At 44.6% G+C, this 19,738-nt stretch overlaps 1 protein-coding gene across 4 annotated transcripts in view; it reads left to right on the top strand.

Moving 5' to 3' along the window:
* The first annotated feature begins 6,399 nt into the window (after positions 1-6,399).
* The window catches only part of LOC119452947 (uncharacterized), an 87,233-nt gene continuing 73,894 nt past the window's right edge, over positions 6,400-19,738 (top strand). For all 4 annotated transcript variants that reach the window (XM_049660376.1, XM_049660374.1, XM_049660375.1 and 1 more), the window contains exon 1: positions 6,400-6,610. In XM_049660376.1, the coding sequence (XP_049516333.1) occupies positions 6,491-6,610 (120 nt within the window). In that variant the 5' untranslated portion in view covers positions 6,400-6,490. The remainder of the gene's footprint in view (positions 6,611-19,738) is intronic.

Genomic DNA, 19,738 nt, shown 5'->3' with positions numbered 1-19,738 from the left:
TCGAAGAAACCTAGCATGTGAGATAGCGGAAATCGCTTCCCGGAAGTGATATACATATTTGCGAATTTATCGAGCAGTAAAAAGCTGCGCCAGGTATTTTATTGACACTGCGATTTCCTAGCAGTGCTGGACGAAATCTCGAAACTGGTGCAATCCTGAGAATTCATTCCAATTGCAATATGGGCCTTGAGGTAATTAGTCAAAACTTAATTAGTGAATTTTTGTTAATTCGTCGATTATGCAAGCTACAAATTCATTTGAATAATAAAGGTTCAATATTTAGAAAGCTTAGCTTATAGATAAGTAACTGGTGATTAGCTTTATCAAAGGCTTTAGAAAAGTGTAAACAAAATGCAGTCCGTCAGAAAACCCGAGTCCAAGAACGCATGCTAGTAATTGTTATTAGTTGTGTTTCACAAGAAAAAGATTTCCTGAACCCGTGTTGATGAGGACAAAAAAATTGTTTGACTCAAGAAAGTTTACAAGGTGAGTGAAAATGATGTGCTTAAAAACTTTGCAGGGTAGCGAAGTTAATGATATGGGTATGTAATTCAAAGGGTTATGTGGGTTTCCCGATTTAAAAAGCAGGGTCACCTTACCGGTTTCCCAGCCAATAGGTAGGGCACTGTCGTTAAGTTAACTAGTAAAAAATGTCGTAGTTTCGCCCGAAAGGCGAAGCATCAATTGCGATAGCAAAATGGTAGAGAGCTATTCGGAGTAGGGATAGTAGTTTTATCGGCTGCATAAACTTGGACACATTCGCTTTCTAACTGAATTGACAAGCATGGTGTCATCGCGCACAAGCAAACATGAATAGATCACACTGAGTGACCGCAGACAACGACTGTCAAAGCGCTGGCAGCAAGCGCAGCCGTTGCAGCGGGCGAAAAATTGTTTGGTCTGTCGGTTCAACGGCAACTGAGCGGCGAATGCACAGCGCGTACAAAGGTCAGAGCCGTGTGGAGATAAGAGACGGTGCGGGCGACCGCCACCACAGCCAGTGCAAGCGTATTTGTTGGCAGAGTAGAAGCTGCTCCCCCCTCCCCTCCCGCGCTGCCTGCCCGCTTTTTTGCTTTCGCGTGGGAGATTGCATTGCCAGTTCCCCCTGCGCTCGGTTGCAAGATACGCATTTGACGACGATGGCATTTGCATGCCATCGTCGTCATTGCACCGTCGTGGCACAGTCGTCGTCACGCATTCGTTGTCATACCGTCGTCGTGATGCCATCACGGTCGCTCCATCGTTGTGATTCTAACTTTCGTCACGACTCTCGCCATGCCGTCGTCGTGACGTATGCCATGGTCATCGTCGCAAAGTCGTCATATCATTGTCGTCATGGTATGACGACATCGTCGTCACTGCGTCGGCGTCATTCAGTCGTCGTCATAACCCCGTGCTCATTGGCGACCATGGCAAGCGAGTGCCATAGCGAAGTGGCACGATACCTGGATAGGTCGCGTATATCCCACGCAAATGAAGTCTCACAACGACCACCACCCGCCGGGGTGGCTCAGTCAGCTAAGGCGTTGCGCTGCTGAGCACGAGATCGCGGGATCGAATCCCGGCCGCGGCGGCCGCATTTCGATGGAGGCGAAATGCAAAAACGCCCGTGTGCTTGCATTTTAGTGCACGTTAAAGAACCCCAGGTGGTCAAAATTAACCCGGAGCCCTCCACTACGGCGTGCCTGAAAATCAGAACTGGTTTTGGCACGTAAAACCCCAGAAAGAAGAATAAGAAGAAGAACCCAACGACCACCGCAGATGTTAAATGATCTGACTTGAAGAATACGGTGTGTCGCTATATACATTGCTCGAATACTAATCGCATTACCGGCGAATGCAGTCATTGTGAGACGAGTTCTGCCGTAATTTTTTACGAACGAAAAAGCTGAAAAAGCTATTTGAAAGGACCGTCAGAAGTGTACTATAGCATGTAAAACGAAAGCGAAGAAACTGAATAACTGGGAGGCACGCATACGCAGCATGAACTCTAACAAACGACCGGTGTTAGACCAGTGCTGGGCCTGACGTCATGCGAGTGGCACTCGCAGCGCCCCTGTAGGCCCCGCTCTGGGCTAATAACATGAGCAACCGCACAAACGTGTGGTTAGTCACCCTATACGGGGTGATTACCTTTAAGTGTTAGGAAATTTTTTTTAATCACGCGTGGCCAATAAATTCTTTTCGTTGCTCTAAAATATTCGAAGAGGCGGGCATTACTTACCATCCTGGAAATTCATTTCAAGTGGATGAACATGCCTTGCAAGCTCCCGGGCTATAACTTGTAAATTGAAATGCGCGCCGTAAAGTAACTAATAAAGAAGTTAATTACTAAGGTTGTTGTTAAATAGTTAAATGTGCGTATTAGTTCCTCGTGCAAGTAACGTGCACCTCTCCGAATAATCCAGCTCAAGGAATAGAATTATATTAACTGCATCAGGTGATTTTTAAAATTTCCGAAAACTTAAATATGATCAGCCTGCATAGCGCGTTGTTTCAAAACCAGAGCCGGAAACGAATGAACACATGGTAATGAAATGCCAAATGAAGATACGGAAATGAAACGAACGTGCCGTTCAACAACGCGCTGCGTGGTGAAGCAGCGACAGTTTGAGGATTGAGTGCGCGGGCCTTGTCTGTGTGCCTTTTGTGAGCTGCTGTGAAAGTGTGGAGAGCGATATGCAGCAAATGTCGCAACCGCTCTCCATTTTTTTCTTCTCGTATCGCAAAACCTGCTTTGATGGACTTCGCGGAGCTACGTGAGTTGTTCAGTAAAAAAGTTCAAAGAGGTTTGTTTTTCGTCTTTTCTTTCAGTATGAATCAAAGTTACATTTTCTTGATGATCACTCTTTCTTCTCAGAAGACTTCTTCGTTTTTGTTTTATCTGTAAAATATTTAGACGAAAATACTATAAAATAATGTCAAGCTAACGTGTTGAGATTGCGGTGTTCCCGAGGACTTACACCATGCTCTTCAGGAGTCGTGATACAATTAAGCTTATAACGTTCATGATAGCCACAGGTCTCAATTAAGCCTTGTAGCTAATTTTTAGTGTGCGTGCATGTTTTCTGCCGTTGTAATCGCTCTTCTTGGAGTGACTGTGGCGTCACCTGTCACTCACTTTCATCCGGAGTAGCTTGTCAGCCATATACGGTTAGACTAACCTTAGTTGCCTTTGAAGTAATCTCTCTCCGTTCTCCAGCGTCAGAACTGTAGAATTTTAGGCCACGCGTCTTCCTCTCAAGCAGTTCCGTCCATCGATTGACGCACGGGATCACACATGATCAAGTTCGGCAGTCAATGGCCTCTGTGAAAGGCTAGAACGCGAGGCGCAGAAAATCGCATAAAACGGTCAATGGCTATAAACCGCGCTTGGAAACATGAGACATTTAGTACTTGACTTAAAGCGCCACAAACGAATGCAAAAAGTTTTTTGCGCTTCAAGTCAAGTATGAATTTTTACAAACGCTCCCAAATTTCAGTTCTTGTATGCGACATTTCCTTTTTGACGTCACTTTCCTTTCGCACACAGCTGGTCCTTCCAATTTCGCTGCACTTTCTGAGCTAGTTCTGGGATTGCAGCACTTTCGTCCTCGATATTACAGTGCAGACCGCGAAGCATGCATGCCCCGGCTCTTTGATTTGGCTTCGTTCAAAGCACGTCTTGCACTAATTTGCGGTTCTCCTGCACTCGCTACTAAGGAAGTGGAAGCATCGTGCAAGCTTTGCGTAGCAGGCCACATGGCGCAGAGCAAGTTGAATAATGGTTCGAGGCCGTAAATATCTGCCGCTTTGCTTACAACGGTTCATATAGCTGGCATAAGAATGCGAGGTACGAGCTCGATGCTTGAATAGTCGTGAGGGCAGATTATTAAAGTCATGGGATGCGTAAAATTCAGTTTCGATCGCACATGTTTCTCTTGGAACGCGTTCGCTGATGAAAAAACAGCATCCACGCCCACCTTTCCGTTCTCACCACGTATGTAGTAGTATCACAATAGGGATTATTTCGATAACGAAACGAAAATACACCTCCCTTTTGCTACATGCAAATTAGTCAAAAAGCTCAACGACAGGCCTGCGCACTGAGTTGCTGCCAGATTGCCGAAACATAGCCACACAGGAGCCACACTTCGAGCACAGCATATTTGAAAAAATATATAATTTCTCGGACAGCGAGGAGCAGCAACAACTCAAAAAGCGCCCGTAGAACTATGCGGCGACTCAAGCAGACGCTGCGAAATGCTCCGCAGCACGCACGTATAGTCTCGAGAGCAGACTCTACGACACAATTGCGCCAAAAGGGCGAAATGCGCTGAGCAGGGAAACATATTGCTTGCACTTTTCTGTTCATCTTTCGAAATAAACGTGCAGCGCTAGAGGAGGTGCTGCGCTTCAACATTCTGAACTAGTACTGCACTCTGCCGCACTCACAGCACGGTACCGCAACGGAACTAGTAAAGAAAGGGCAGCCAAATCGAAGAAACCTAGCATGTGATATGGCGGAAATCGCTTCCCCGAAGTGATATACAGTTTTGCGAATGGATCGAGCGGTAAAAAGCTGGGCCAAGTATTTTATTGACAATGCGGTTTCCTTGCAATGCTGGACGTATGCTACGACCGATATAGGTGCGGCCAGATATTAAATGGGAGCTTTATAGCAAAGGCAATGCGAACTCCATTGGAAACGGTTCTCCATGGGGAACGAGTATATGCACTGAATGAATAAATTAAAGGAACATGCACACGATAACTATATATCTGCGTTCGTCCGCAGTTCTTTTCGGTATATTTTGATTCTCAGTTTTCATTCTTAATATATATATATATATATATATATATATATATATATATATATATTCAATGATATGGTCCTTGTGCATTCTCGTAAGTGAATACACAAAGTATTATTTTTTTTCAGCAGCCGAACGTGTGCCATTGTTTTCCGTTCCTTGTTTCGTTTGTATTGTGCAGCCAAGGAACATCTCTTCGCGGAGGTCTTATTGCTATTGCCTGATCTGCTTTCATGGGGCGGAAACTGCAGCGTCAGCCACACCGCGGCTAGCGCTTCATGGACCTATTTTCTACGAAGAGGGCACGGCCTCATATTGTTCTAACGCCATCCGCAGAGCGTGAATTCAAGGTTCATTGCGCATCTCGCAGCACAAATAATCGGCATAAAAAACGAATGAATGAATAAATCACCTAATATGCAGCTTCCTATGCAGTGTGCGCAACATGCCCATACTCTACAACGATGTGACCATGTGGAAAAATAGCAGAAGCACATGTCCGAAGCTATTAAAAAACAGTAATAATTTGCAATTCTCCTAGAATTTGCGCCTTAGCTGAATGAATTCTTGGATTTTACGTGCCAAAACCACGATTTTACTACGAGGCACGCCCTATTGGGGGACGCCGGATTAATTTTGACCACATTTCTTCCAAATCGAAATGCAGCTGCTGCGGCCGGGATTTGATCCCGTGATCTCGTGCTTATCAGCGCAGCACCACAGCCGCTAAGCCAGCGCGGCGGGTTTTGACGCTAGTTAACCGTCAGTGTAAGTATAAGCGCATGGACACTTACACAGCGTGATTCCGCTATAGCGTTCTTTTGTTACTCGCAACGGGCCATCAAGAGACGCAGCTTCTCCTCTTTCTCTCTCTTTAAAACGATGCGATTTTCCTGTTCCCTATAGGGAACAAGAGGTGTTAACGGGCGGTTGTCAGGCTTGCTGTTGTTGTCGAAGCGTCATGTACCTCATGAAGCATTCTGCAAAGCAGAATGAATACCGGGAATATGGCGACATTCGCTTCTTCAAGCTAATAGCGGGTTCGTAAAGGATGCATCGCACGCCAAACAACTGCGCAGAGCCGTAGATTTGTATCATCGACGTGAGCAACCGGGTGACTGCTGACGCATGTCCTAATAACGAGACAGTGCTCAAGTATTTTGTGGTAAAGTACGCAGCGGAAATTCGGAGGAGCTACTGTTAACCAGGTTGCCTTTTTTTTTTTGACGTCAAGGTAGATGTGACGACCATCCTCGTTCCAACACAAAATGTACTACGCAACTACCATTTAGAAGAAAGCATTCTTCAACAACGGTATGAAAATTTGGTTCTGATGCTAGCTGTGGCCTATTTCTAACATATCAGCCTATTTCATTGTTTCTCTCACCTTTTTCTTCGGCCCCGATCTGTAAAGCACGAATCCAAACGTGCGCCGTACGTGTGTACGCGACTACCTGTGCACATGAAAGTGGAAATGTCCTTTAGGAAACAAAATGCCTCGAAAGGCCCTTTTCATTTTTTACGATATAATAATAATAATGACTGCCCTTTAGCAGAAATACATGTCGGGTCATTGCGCATGCGTCATTACACTGTTTGGCAAATGTCGTGTTCTCCACGCACACCAGCGAAAGCTACTTAAGTCTTATTTATAGGAAAAGAAGAGCATTGTGCGGAGCCCTGGACTTTGTGTGACGATGGCGGTAGCACTGGCTGTGATTTTACTTGGGAGCATTTCCATGACGGCGGCGAGTACCCAGCCCGTGAGGGAGTACTTATCACGTAGGCAGATGCGCACTTTCGGAGAACCTTCGCAGGCAAGCGAAATTTCTTCTTTTTACCCATCTACGTAAATGTGCTTGTGTGAAGCGTGGTGATTGCTTGTCTAGAACTATATTTTGTTGCCTCAGCAACCGTGGCATTTGACGAAGTTGCTTCCCGATTTACTTGATGTAATGCTCATTGTCATCATTACGTCGCAGTATTTAGAAAATGTTCACACCTTTACTCAAATTTCGCCGTCTAATTGCGGCATGCGAATTAGATGGAGTAAATTGTGGCATAGCTATATATTTTAATACCATTGTGACTACAGTGAATCGCGACAGCACTTGTGACACCACTGAACAGCAGGTATTTAGCTCGTTTCATAAGCATTGTCTAAATGTCGCAGTAGTGTCCCAATGTCTCAAACTTCAACGCTAATCTAGCGCTTCGGGATCGAAGTGCTCTTTTTGAAAAATTGAATACCTTTCGTATATTGAAGTATTAGAGAAAATACGAGGCTAGTACGATTACTGGACCATTGCCGGCTTGGGAAGGGGTCTTATGATATGGGGTCTTTTTATACTGACCACTTCAAATATCCGCTGTGAATCAAACTTGGCGAGAAGTCTACGTTTCTACCCCTCCCAGTCTACTCCCCCCTCCAAAAAAAAGAAAAACATTCTAGAGTAACCCAGAACTCCAACTCAGCAATGAAGTCCTGATGTTGATAAACAGCTTCAGATGGACTTCATTGCTGCAATTTATCGTTCTTTCAAGTTTGCCTATGCAACGGAAATTAGCGGCAACAAACTGCCACATGCACAAAAGAGTGAAATCATGGCTGTGGGGCATTGGGTACGCAAAAAATTTGCGTAGCTTGCACTGGGAGGCGCTATGCTAAAGAGACAGCGGAGCTGATGGGCAACTAGCTAGTCCTGGCTTTTGGACTAGGCTAAGCACTACCAAGTCATCCCCAGCATATTCCGGAATTTATTGATTATTGATCGATTATCGAATAGCTATTGATTGGCTGTCGATTGACTATCGCAAGGTAATGGCCATGTATTTGGGCTAGGCTAAGCACTACCAAGTCATCCCCAGCATATTCTGGAACTTACTGATTGTTAATCGTTTATCTATTAGCTATTGATTGGCTATCGATGACCGACTAAGCTGAAGTAGTCCCAACCATGCTTATCTAGACTTAACCAGGCTCAGCTTCGCTAGTTCACAGGGGTATGTGCCATTGCGCTTGGACCCTTTCCGCACGACCGCCAGGATCGGCCCACATTTTTTTCCGACGCGCCACGGACTCGGAGGCTGACTTAAACAGCTCCGCTGTTAAAAAACACCTGGGTGTGCTATTTCTAGAACTCTATACTTTCCTCCCTTATCTATGGAACATGAGTTCGTACACGAAATGCTAGAGGCCAGACTGCATACGTAACAAAGCCCACACATTATAATATTTTTTTTTAAATTGAGGCGGAGATTTGTTTACATTTTACCCTATGTTCATGTAGATACATTAATAATAAAGCTTTATTTTTCGCTTTTCTAAGAGAGCATAGAGCTCTATACAATAAGTAGCGGTGCAGGCACAAAGGTTTTAAGAAATCAACGCTGTGTCACTCCTCCCATAAACATGAATTGTTTTTCAAGTTTCCCATGCACAACGCGCACAAAGGTGAGACACCAGACAAAGGCACATGCACGAAAAACTCTGTGCGTTTGTCTTCATTTTCTTTGTGTCTCGTATTTGCGAGCGGCCTATGAAGAACATCATGAATGGCCCAAAACTCTACCCTAACTCTTTTTCAAAGATGTCGTTGCGTGCAATGTTATAAAAGGGGTCATTTTGATAAACAAAAGAACATATTAGTGGGAGAATAAATGATCACCCTATTCATGAAAACAGAATGCCGATTTTGGCAAGATCAAAACACTTATTATTGATTCATGAACCCGTGTAGCTCCTACCCATGGTTGTTTCGCTCATGTAGGCTTGAATACAATCTTGATATACTAACTAAGCAAGGATTAGAAGGTGTTCCTATTTTTATTGAAACAAAGAAGCATAGTAACACAAACAAGGCCCGAATATACCTCAGGGGAAGCTCACATAAATATTTAATATGCCATACGCATGTTAAATATGCGATACACAATAAGTTGTTGGGCGAGTTGGAGCATGCTCAAAAAAAAAAAAAGCCGCAGTTTCGCCCGAAAGGCGAAGCATCGATTGAGATGCTTCGCCTTTCAATGAAGACCTGCCAACTTTAGCAGTTGAAAAATACTACAGTCGAAGCCAGAAAATAGTAATAATTAGTGAAAAATATTAAAAATTGTTTTATTACTGCTACAACGTGCCGGGGACGGAGCGTAGCATCCGAGGCACGCACCAGACGAAGGCTGCCAGAACAAGAACCCTTTTTTTCGTAGCGGCTATCTTCTTATAGCCGCCTGTCAAACCAAACAAGTAAATCCAGGTACAAATCAGTGCAGAAGTAAACAAGCGCTATCACAGCACCACGCGAAGCCATGCGCGCGCACGCGCAGCGCAATCTACTTTGCAGCAGTCCTCCCTCCTCATTGTGGATACCGTTGTACTGGTTTTCTAACTCGAGTCCAACGGCGAAGCACGGGCTCTGCTGACTCCTCGGTGGTTGAGGCTTCATTACACTCTTAGCATGGATAACGTTTAAGTTAACCTATAATTGCAAGTAACTTATAATATAAAGAGGGATAAGGTGCCTCAGAAAGGCTGGCCAACGTTTCGATAGGAGGACCTATCGAAACGTTGGCCAGCCTTTCTGAGGCACCTTATCCCTGTTTATAATCCTTATTCCTCGTGTGCTACTCCATTAGTCAGCCATATTTTTTTTTATAATATAAAGGTTACTCGGCGGCCAAAAAAATTTGATCTTTGTGCTTTCGCAAATTTCCGTCGCGGCTAGAGGTTACATGCGCCGAAGCGTATATTTTAAAGGTTACTGCAACGCCAATTGTCTTGTAACCTTTAGATTGTAACCTCTAAAAGAGTTGGAATGCGTGGCTTGGTGGACCTACTGTATGGATTGGAAGTTTACTTATTTCTGTGTCGTATTGGGATCCTGATGTGGTGTATTTAGCCGGTACTAACCTTTACGATATGTTGCGCGGCCGAGGGAATGAGGCAGGTTGGACTAAATTCAGATTTTATTGATACCAGTGGGAAATCTTTGCTTTCGCAATGTCAAAAAAATTAAATCTTGCACGGGCGTATGCTCAAGTCAAACAACAGAAGTTCATTCGTCACTGATCTCTACTGCATACGTGTCATTATAATATAAAAGGAAGCCGCAGAAACAGTGAGCATACATCGGAGAATATTGTGGCGAACGATGTTGTGGCATGAATTATCACTACGGTTCAATGTAATGGAAAGCCCCCCGCTACCGCTGCTATACCCTGCTAGGCTGTGGTATAAGACATAGACTTCTGTCCTGCACAAAAACTAAAGCAGGATGCATTACGGTGATTGAATAAATATTTGTACCCAATATTCTTTTGTTCTTTATTATTTCCTTGTGTATCAATGCGCATGGTTTTATATTTTCCTGAAACGCGACACCCATTAAGCGGGCGCACACTGAAGGACGCATGTGGGCGCACGCTATTAGAGTACTGTAAAAGCTCGACAACCAACAGTATCAAAGCGTCGAGCAGGCCGAGTAACTAATCTGCAGGGCGAGAAAGATGCTTTGTAATCAGACTTACTGTACACTGCAACTGAATGTTTTGCCAACGCGCTTTTTTTTTGTTCTTCTTCTCTTTATTTTTTGTATTTTTCACGTATTAGAGGGAGTGGTTCCTAAATTACAGAAAATGTCGGGTTCATTAGAGAACGCCAGACACGCACCAATTTTGCCCGCTCACTAACACGCGAGAAACACGCCGCTACATTCACATGACAGCGGGCGACAGCCGCTCCAGTAAGGCCTCGTAGAGAGATGAATATGCGTTCACGGTATGAGGCCACAGTGGCGGCCGGCCAAATGAGCAGGGAGAAAACATACAAATACAAACGAACAGCAACTTCCAGAAACATTATAATATTAGAATCTTGATATATATGGTCCTGTGACACTTTGACGGAACTGTAGTTTGATTATTATCTTTAATTGCGCTAGATGCGGGGCGTAATCAAGCGCACTTCAGCTTCAGCCAAACAAGAGCGCCCTCACATCTCTGCATTGCGCAGCTCTCGCGATGCATGGCGGGAGGAGTATTGCCGGTGTGGTCGTTTTGAAACGGTCGTGTCGCCCTTTGTTTAATCGTTTTAACGACGTTTTTACGCTCTCCGATTTGGTGGCGTGCGCTTGCCAAGCGTGTTGTGTGTCTGAGTCGCTCGTGACGCGTGGTACAGTTACCAAAAAGACTGCAAAGGCGCGCGAGCCGCTGAAAAGAAGCCATGACGCCGGGCGTGGAGCAGGGACATGTTTGGCGTGCTGCGTGGCCGCCGCAACAAAACGCATTGCCGATGGCCAATGGTAAAAGTTCTTCGCTTACCTGAGAGTGGTAAGCATGGCTTGTGTTGTGACTGCTGTAATGAATGCCGAAGACAGTAATAAATGTGTCCTAGGTAAGCAATGCTTCCTGTTCAACTATTTATTTGCTGGTGTGTGACTGTCGCATATTTCACCGTCAATTCATGCTCGTGCTCGCATTTTTCAGTTCTACTGAAGTGAACTACTTGCTCGCTTCATAAACACTGTTTTTTAAAATATTTTTTTTTATCACTATCAGTCACTGTGTTGGTTATTCTTAAATCTCAAGTTTATGTTGCACTTTTGTGAGGACGCACAAGATTGACCTCATGCACGCAACTGGTGTTTTGTGCTAATATTCAGTTTGTAATCACTTGATATTGCGTTTTGCCTGTTAAACTGTCACATTATTTCGGTGTTGTCCTTTGTACTTGTACTGGAGGGGAGTACGAACTGACTTGAGAATTCATTCTCGTTCAGTTTTTTAATCTTGAATTTTTATTGTTACCGACATTTCCTAGACAGAAGAGCATATTCGTGTGTTTAATTATTTGTTGTGTGGTGATTTTTCATCGGTTTGTGGTTTATTTATGCCTCTTTCATTACATGTCAATAGCAGTTGTTTGAAGGGCGACATTAACAAGTAACTATGAGATTGTAAGATTACTTTTCGGTCCTTGGAGGCTCCACTACACAGCAAGGAGATCGGAGAATTAGCAACTGACACACTATACAGCAAACAGACATGATTGTGCTCGCAAGAGGGATGAGATTGTCCTCCTCGTGATAGTCTAAAACTTATATGTATTTGTATTTGAACATATTGTACACGAACCTTCAACATTTCTCTTTTTTTGCCCCATTCCTCGTGATGCTGTAAAAATTTGTGCTGCCAGGCAGCGCTGTACCCAGGGGTTTTTTCATTATCGCTTCATGGCCGTGAAGAAAAAAACAGACCAAGGCAAAATGTAATTTTGCTTGTGAAGGGAAAGCTTTGAGTTACCTTGTTTTGTATATGCAAATAAAGTAATCATAACATTTTCACTAAATGTTTTGTGTCAGTTTTCCTTCTCACAGCTGCTACTCACATCATTTCCATAATGTGGGTGCTGCCGTCTCATACTTCTATAATTTTTTTTCGATACAAGAGATGTTGCATGCTGAAATGCTTATTCATTCTGAAATGAGCCGCCTTTTCAGACATACTTTTCACTTGTGCAAAATATAATTATTAGAAATCTCACTATCATGGGATGACGACATGACACTTTTTGCAATAACCTTTCAACATGGCCCGCAGCAAAGAAATATGTTGTGGGACGAACCTGTATACGATGCATTCACCTATACAAAAGCAACATACTGTGTATTTCATCAATTATTTTGTGTTTTGCACATTTATTCCAAAATTACCAAGTATGTGCCAGCTTATTTCAAAAGGTACAACTGTCTTGATCCATCGTGCATTCTATACTAATTCCTGCAAGCTGCCTTGTGTAAATGACCTGTGCTGTAAAATAGCAAGGCGGCAAAGGTTTATACGTTGTGAACCAGGCTGTCCTTGAATATTAAAAAAAGAGAATTTGAGACGAAATGTTGATTTCTGCTGAACAAGTTTTATAGTCATCGCAACAGAATTTCAGAAAATATTATTAGTACGAATTGCACCAGTAAACTCTAATAATCATCATTAGTACGAATATTACCAATGTTTGACTGATTAGCATGTAAATACGCAATCGTGGTTAACGGCTGAGCTGGTCAATCAGCACTCTATATCCGGTTGCTGAAAGCATTCTGCCGCAGAAGTTGAAAAAACACATACTGCGAACATGCCATAAAATATATTGCTGTTCCAGCTGAGATATTTACAGAATTTTGCTGCAAGCATGCCATAAAATGCATTGCTGTTCCAGCTGCTCCTAGGTTGTGCAGCTGCTCCTAGGTTGTGCAGAAATAATAACTGAAACAGCAATGCACTTCATTGCAGATTCAATTTCTCGAAACTGGTGCCAGGCACAATTAGGGCAAATTGGTACGCTTTCAGCACTGGCTGCCTTCAATAAGCAATTGCATGTGCCCTAAAGAAATGAAAAAAGCTAATTGCTAAACTTTTGTCTCCAAATAATTGTATTGACTATGGCGCAAATGCTGTCTGTCGCCGCTATGAAGCTTTCACAGCAATAAAATGCCATTTTGTCGTAAGATCTTATTATTTCTTAGTTTTCGACAATTAGTCATGTCCAAGAAATTTGGGCATAAACGCTGTGGCCATTTTTATGAACCTTTTTTTTTGTAATCTTTCGTATAGGCATACAGTCTTTCACGTTTTCACCCGCGCGTCCTTCTGCGCATGCACATAAATTTTGTACATTGCTCTTTCGGCCACCCATTGAACTTCACTGCAGGGCACTAGATTAACTCACTGAGCAGCGTTTTTAGAAAAATTGTATTTCAGAATATCAGCCGAAGTTCAACAACTTTCCGTTAGCTACGTCGAAAGGATACCTTTTTCAGATAACATAAGCTTTTACGGCACTTAGTCGTAATTTCCCTGCTGAGTTACAGCAGTGCATTAACCTTGACCAAAGCGCTAATAGAACGTAGCAGAGAAGTTATGACTAAGTGCCTTAAATGCCTATATTTTCAGAAGAGAGTATCCTCCTGACGTTGGTAACCGAAAGTTGTAGAAATTCGGCCGATCATTTGAAGTAGAACTTTTATAAAGTTTTGCTCAGTGAGTTACGCTAGTGCATCGCGGTGAAGTTTGGTGGTTGGCCTAAAAATCAATGTCCTAAATTCGTGGACATGCGCAGAACGACGCACGTGTGAAGACTGTATGCTTATACGAAAGGTTACAATACAAAAAGGCTACGTGTAACTATAATAAAGGTTACTATATAGTAACCTTTAGTATAGGCCACATAGTCTTTATTTTAGAGGTGCACAGAATTGTGAGAATATGCCCCTTTATTAAACGTTACTTAAGTAAGAGTTACCATTTAATTTCCAACTTATAGGTTACAAATTTGTGAGAGTAAGCCCCTTTATTAAAGGTTACTTAAATAAAGGTTACTATGTAACTTTTCTTTATAGGTGCACAATTTTGTGAGAATATGCCCCTTTATAAACGTTACCGTGCTAAGAGTGTAGGCTGAGCTGCAGTTCCAGCTGAAGACCCAGTTATTTCGCCTGTAGCACCCGCAGAGCTGTCTCTCACACGAACCTGGTCCAGATGCCGTTCAATTAGCCCGGCTGATGTCTCGACGGTAACCATACGGGTGCCGCTCGTTCGCTTGATTGTACCAGGCAGCCACTTTTCCCCCTCACCGAAGTTTCGGGCCTAAACTACGTCGCCAGGACCGAATTTTCTTGGCGTTTCTTCCTGCAAAAATAAAGGAAATGACAAAGGTGGAGGAAGACATGTGTCTAGGCGAGAGCGAATTTGGTAGTTCAGAAGCCTCTGTGACGGTGATTTGTCTCCTTGCGGTGTTCTTCGGTAGTTGAAAAGAAACCTGGACAGTCGTGTAGATTGGCTACCTTGCGGAAGCTTCTTTAGACCGTCTTTGATTGTACGTACGGTTCTTTCTGCAAGCCCTTTCGACTGCGGGTGGTACGGTGCAGTGCACAGATGCTTCACGTTATTTCCGGACAGAAATTTCGCAAATGTCTCCGAAGTAAGTTGCGTTCCGTTGTCCGTTACTATCGTCCTCGGAATGCCAAAACGACTGAACATCTCCCGCAACGCCGTGATGGTCGATTCCGCTGTGACATGTTGCATCGGAACCACCTCAATTCACTAGGAATATGAATCCACTGCGACTCAGATCATTGCACCGTTCATGGGACCGGCAAAATAGAGGTGAACGCGGGACCAGTTTTCTTGAGTCGGTGGTCAGTTGATCGGCGTTTCTGCCGGAGGCAACGGCCTAGCTTGCACACAAATGTCACACTTGCGGCTCAAGTGTTCAATTGCCTGGTATAGTCCAGGCCACCACATACTTGTTCGCGCGACCGCTTTCATAGCCGAGACTCCCTGGTGCGTCTCGTACAGCATCTGCAGCATTCTGTCACGCGCGGCTTCCGGAATGACCATCCATGGCCCCAAAATATGATGCCGTGTGCTACAGTCAACTCAAGTTTCCTTGCCACGTACGCTCGCAAGCACAGTTACACCTGTTTTTTTTTTCTTGAGACCAACCCTTCAGTATGGACGACTTCACGATTTGAAATACCTTGTCGGCTTCCGTCAGTCGGCGGAGCTCGTGTGACGTCACAGGTGTCTCGTCAAGTTGACGCAAAGAGTGCACGTATTCTGAAATTTCTTCAGGGGCATCGTTAGGAGTCGGGACTGGAAGCCTACTGAGGGCGTCGGCATTTTGGTTGTCTCCTCCGGGCTTGTGCTCGATCTTGTATTGGTACGCTCCCAAAAGCAAAGACCAACGCTGGATGCGAGCCGCTGCCATGACAGGTGTAGGTCGGTCTTCGCGGAATAAGCCAACCAACGGCTCCGTCACAAGTACGAATTACCGCCCCAGAATTACCTTCTGGGAACTTTACCCGGAACTTGCTTACGCCGAACAGCAATGCTAAGGCCTCGAGCTGCGAATTATTTCTTTCGGCCTGGGTCAGTGTTCGCGAACGAAACCCTATAGGCTTGTCGACGCCGGCAACTCGATGGGAAAGGACCGCTCTTATGCCATGCGGAGATGCGTCGCACTCGAGGCGCAACGACTTGCTTGGATCAAAATGAGTGAGCATTTTGGCATGTCGCAGGGCTTCCTTAGATTGGTCAAATGACTGTTGCTGCTCCGATGACCATTTCCAACGGCAATCCTTCTTCAGAACGTCACGCAATCGAGCAAGCATCGTTGCCATGCTCGGAAGGAACTTGCTATAATTAGTGAGCAGACCGATTAAGAACGCAGCTCGCTTACATTCTTCGGGCTTGGTGCCTTCATCACCACTTCCAGGTTCTTCTCAAGCGGATGAAGTCCGTCGCTGGTGATCTTGTGTGCCAGGTACGATACTTCCGACTTCCTGAAGGAACACTTATCCTTCCGCATTTTGACACCACATTCCCGGAACCGTCGGAGCACTGCCTTAAGATTGCTTCCACTGTCGCCTGTCCTTTCTGCCACCAGGACGTCGTCCAAATATGCTTGGACGCCACTTAGACCGCGCAGCATATTTTCCATGGTGCGCTGGAAGATGGCTGGTGCGGACGACACTCCAAAGGGTAGGCGGTTGAAGCAGAACAACCCCTTGTAGGTACTGATGGTGGTCAACTTCTTTGACTTCTCATCCAAAGGAATCTGGTTATAGGCGTTATATATATATATATATATATAAGTGCGATTAATACAGCAGGTTCGAAACAGGCTGACAAATCGGTCGGGAACTGTTTTGCATTTTTAATAAACTTTAGCCTAAACTGGACGCAAACTCGTAACTTATTAGTGCCAATACGGCAGAACTAAACGATCTCTCCAAATCTGGCATTTTAGGATAAAATGTAAAGGTTGGCACGTATGTAGAATGCCAAATCCAGCAGCATGCACCACAGCTGCAGAGGCAACTATCAGGTAGACTTGGTTTATGGTCCAGCGTGTTCAATGTTCCGTTTTTTGCTAGTGAACATTATTTCACTTTTCAATGTGAGGTGGAGGGAGAGGAGTTCGCTTCACTGTTTCTCGCCCAATTTTTTTAAAGCTTAATAAAGACAATTCATTGCGTTCTGTGTTTGTGTTGCGGTAATGTAAAGCGCACCGCTTCATAAACGCCTAGTGCCACGTCTGAGAGTGAAGATGTGATTTTTTTTTATTTTTGTGCTCCGTGACGCTTGCGCAAATGCGCTGACGAAGCGTATCGGTTAGCTGCGTTTGGTGGTTTAATATCTGAACCAAGCGACGTAGAGCATGTGCCCAAAAACGTAAGGAAGAGGCCGTACTCAAGTTTCATGTCGTGCAACTGATTACAAAAATATTGTCACCGCGAAGCAGCAACCGCTACTGCATAGGCGCCGATTACGGAGGTGGCTCCGGTGCCCGAGCCCCCTCCGAAGTTTTCCGACAGGGGAGGACGGCTCGCCCCCCCCTCCCCCCCCACCCCCTAATGTGTCATTACCAGAGTTCTGTTACACACATCGTTGAAGGTTTCGTTTGAGTTACCTCTACCTTTTGACTTAACATTCTATTGTGGCTAAAAGATTTCTGTATCATGGTTGGCGCGGACGTTCTGCAAAGCTTGACAATAGGAAGACAAGCACATTAGAAGCACCAGCTTCGGCTACCTCATCCGTATTTTTTCACTTCAACTTTTTTTAATTTCCACTGGGAACAGACACAATATATTTCAATGTATATGCAGGATAAAGTATATTGTAACTTATTAAAGAGATGGAGGTAGGGGGGGGGGGGGGTGGCAACTAACAATTACTTCTAATGGTATGGATAGCCGATGCCTATAGAAGGAAAATGAAGCTGTATGTTCACCTCGTTTCAAATTGATTTGCATGCTTTTTTGACAATTAAAAAACCTGCAGACTTCCGTGACCCCTTCGGCAGCGTATTTTATCAAAGACGTGTGAAATACACGTGAATGGTATGTGTCTCAGTATTGCTTCTGTTTCCAATAGGCAATGCTAACGACTCATGGAAAAAAAAAAACTCCTCTAATAATTTACCACATTTATTTGAGGTGGAAACATCGCCACTTGCATGCAGAGATCATAAATATATGTAACTGACGCAGTAACCGAAATGAGGCCAAGCCGCATTCATTCTAAATGAGAATAAATAGCAGTCATGGGCCGCAGCGCTTATACTCGGACTCACAATAAAAAAACCAAGGCTGCAGTTTCGCCGGAAAGGCGAAGAAGTATTAGTGATAGCGAAGCATAAGACAATTACACGAAGGAAGATTCCTACCGCATAAATCCGCGTAAGTGCCGCACCCATGTAAGGGCCACGCCCCCTACTTGACAGCCAATATAAAAAAAATCCAACCGAGAAGCAGTCGCGTTCGGTGCGGTAATTCCGATCGCCCTCAACGGGGAATTTATCCTAGCAGCGTACTTTACGGTGGATTTCATACCCGTAGTCGGAAAAAATAGATAAAATGGCGCGGTCCTTTGTAATGCTCGTCAAAATCGCGACAAGAAAGTTTGGCCCTTACACGAGTCTATACGTTAGTTATATCGCCCATGTGAGTTGCAGTAACAGTCACTTACTAAGTAAAATAAAAAGCACCGTGTATTGCACGAACCATGCATGTAAACCTGTAAATATCTTAGTGGATGACCACGAGCACTCGCTGTCACACACTAAAAATTATATTCATCATCATCATCTGCCTATTTTTATGACTGCCACTGTCAGCGATCGCCAATTACCCCCGTCTTTTGGCACGCAAAACCCCAGAAAGAAGAATTACCCCTGTCTCTTAACTTAGACTACGCGCTCTGCAACACTAGGTGCGAGGACAGACAGCGCGGGAAAGAGGACAGCGTGCATGTAGATAGACATCCCTGCTCGCCCTTTATCATTGCACCCACCAATGATACGGCCCGCTTGTCGCATAATTGAGTGCGTAGGATGATAATACCCATCAAGCTACCATCCTTGTCGGCTCACTGTTACGTGCTTTTTCTCGCCCCCACAGTGTATCGGTCGCTCATTTGTATGGCTTTTCGACTTTATACGGATGATCACGGTGACGACGACAGCGAAAACTTTCCTGGAGTGTCGATATAATTGTTATCGCAATGAAACGAGAAATAGAAAACATACCTTGAGCTCGCTTCTACCGCTGCTGCGGACGTCGCAGCGTGCACCGGCTACAAACACAGCATGAGCACCAACTACAAAGCCAACAGTGGGCACGTCGCTTATTGGTACTCCACGAGAACTCATCAGACGCTGACAAGAAAGCGTGTTTTCCACCGTATAAGCACCAGCGGAAACCAACCACTAGACGCGCGGGGAGACAGCGCACGCGAAGGGACCAGCCATCTTGGATTGCCCGGCGCAGATTTCCTCCAAAATAAAGCGCGCGACCTGCGTATGTATGACAGAGGCAGGAAACGTAGGAGTTGAGGATCCGTGTGCTCTAGCTGTTAGGCGAAAGATGACTCCACGCCGCTATCAAGAAGGTTCCAGAGATTACGTGTTCCCATCAGCAAAGGACATGTTCCGCCAGAGGTTCTACGAATGCTTGACACCGTGCTGTCTTTGTTAAGAAACAGGCATCCACCTGAGATGTGGCAGCATATATCGCACATTGAGCAGTTTGCTATAGGGAAGGAAGACGAAGCATATATAACTTAGTTCTACGGTGATGACCTTGAACCAGGACGCTTGATTTTGCACAGAGATATGCTGATTGACATAACCGCTGGACAAATAAAGTTTATTCCTATCCTATCCTATGCTGATTGACATTGTAAGCCAGCAAAAGTCGGCACCATTGCACACATTCGATGACGTCGTGCCCATGTTTTCGGGGGGCAAGGGCGAACACCGGCGAAACATTTTGGCGAAAATGGTCAAGCTAAAAAAAATTACGTTGACCATACCGGTCTCGTCGAGCACATCCGAGAGGTCCTTTTCTTGTCTTCGGCAACTGAAAACCTACTTGCGGTCGACGAAT

Source organism: Dermacentor silvarum, chromosome 1, assembly GCF_013339745.2.
Source record: "Dermacentor silvarum isolate Dsil-2018 chromosome 1, BIME_Dsil_1.4, whole genome shotgun sequence".
NCBI lineage: Eukaryota > Metazoa > Arthropoda > Arachnida > Ixodida > Ixodidae > Dermacentor > Dermacentor silvarum.
The sequence above is the reverse complement of the archived record's forward strand: the minus strand, read 5'-3'. Positions and strand labels throughout refer to the sequence as shown.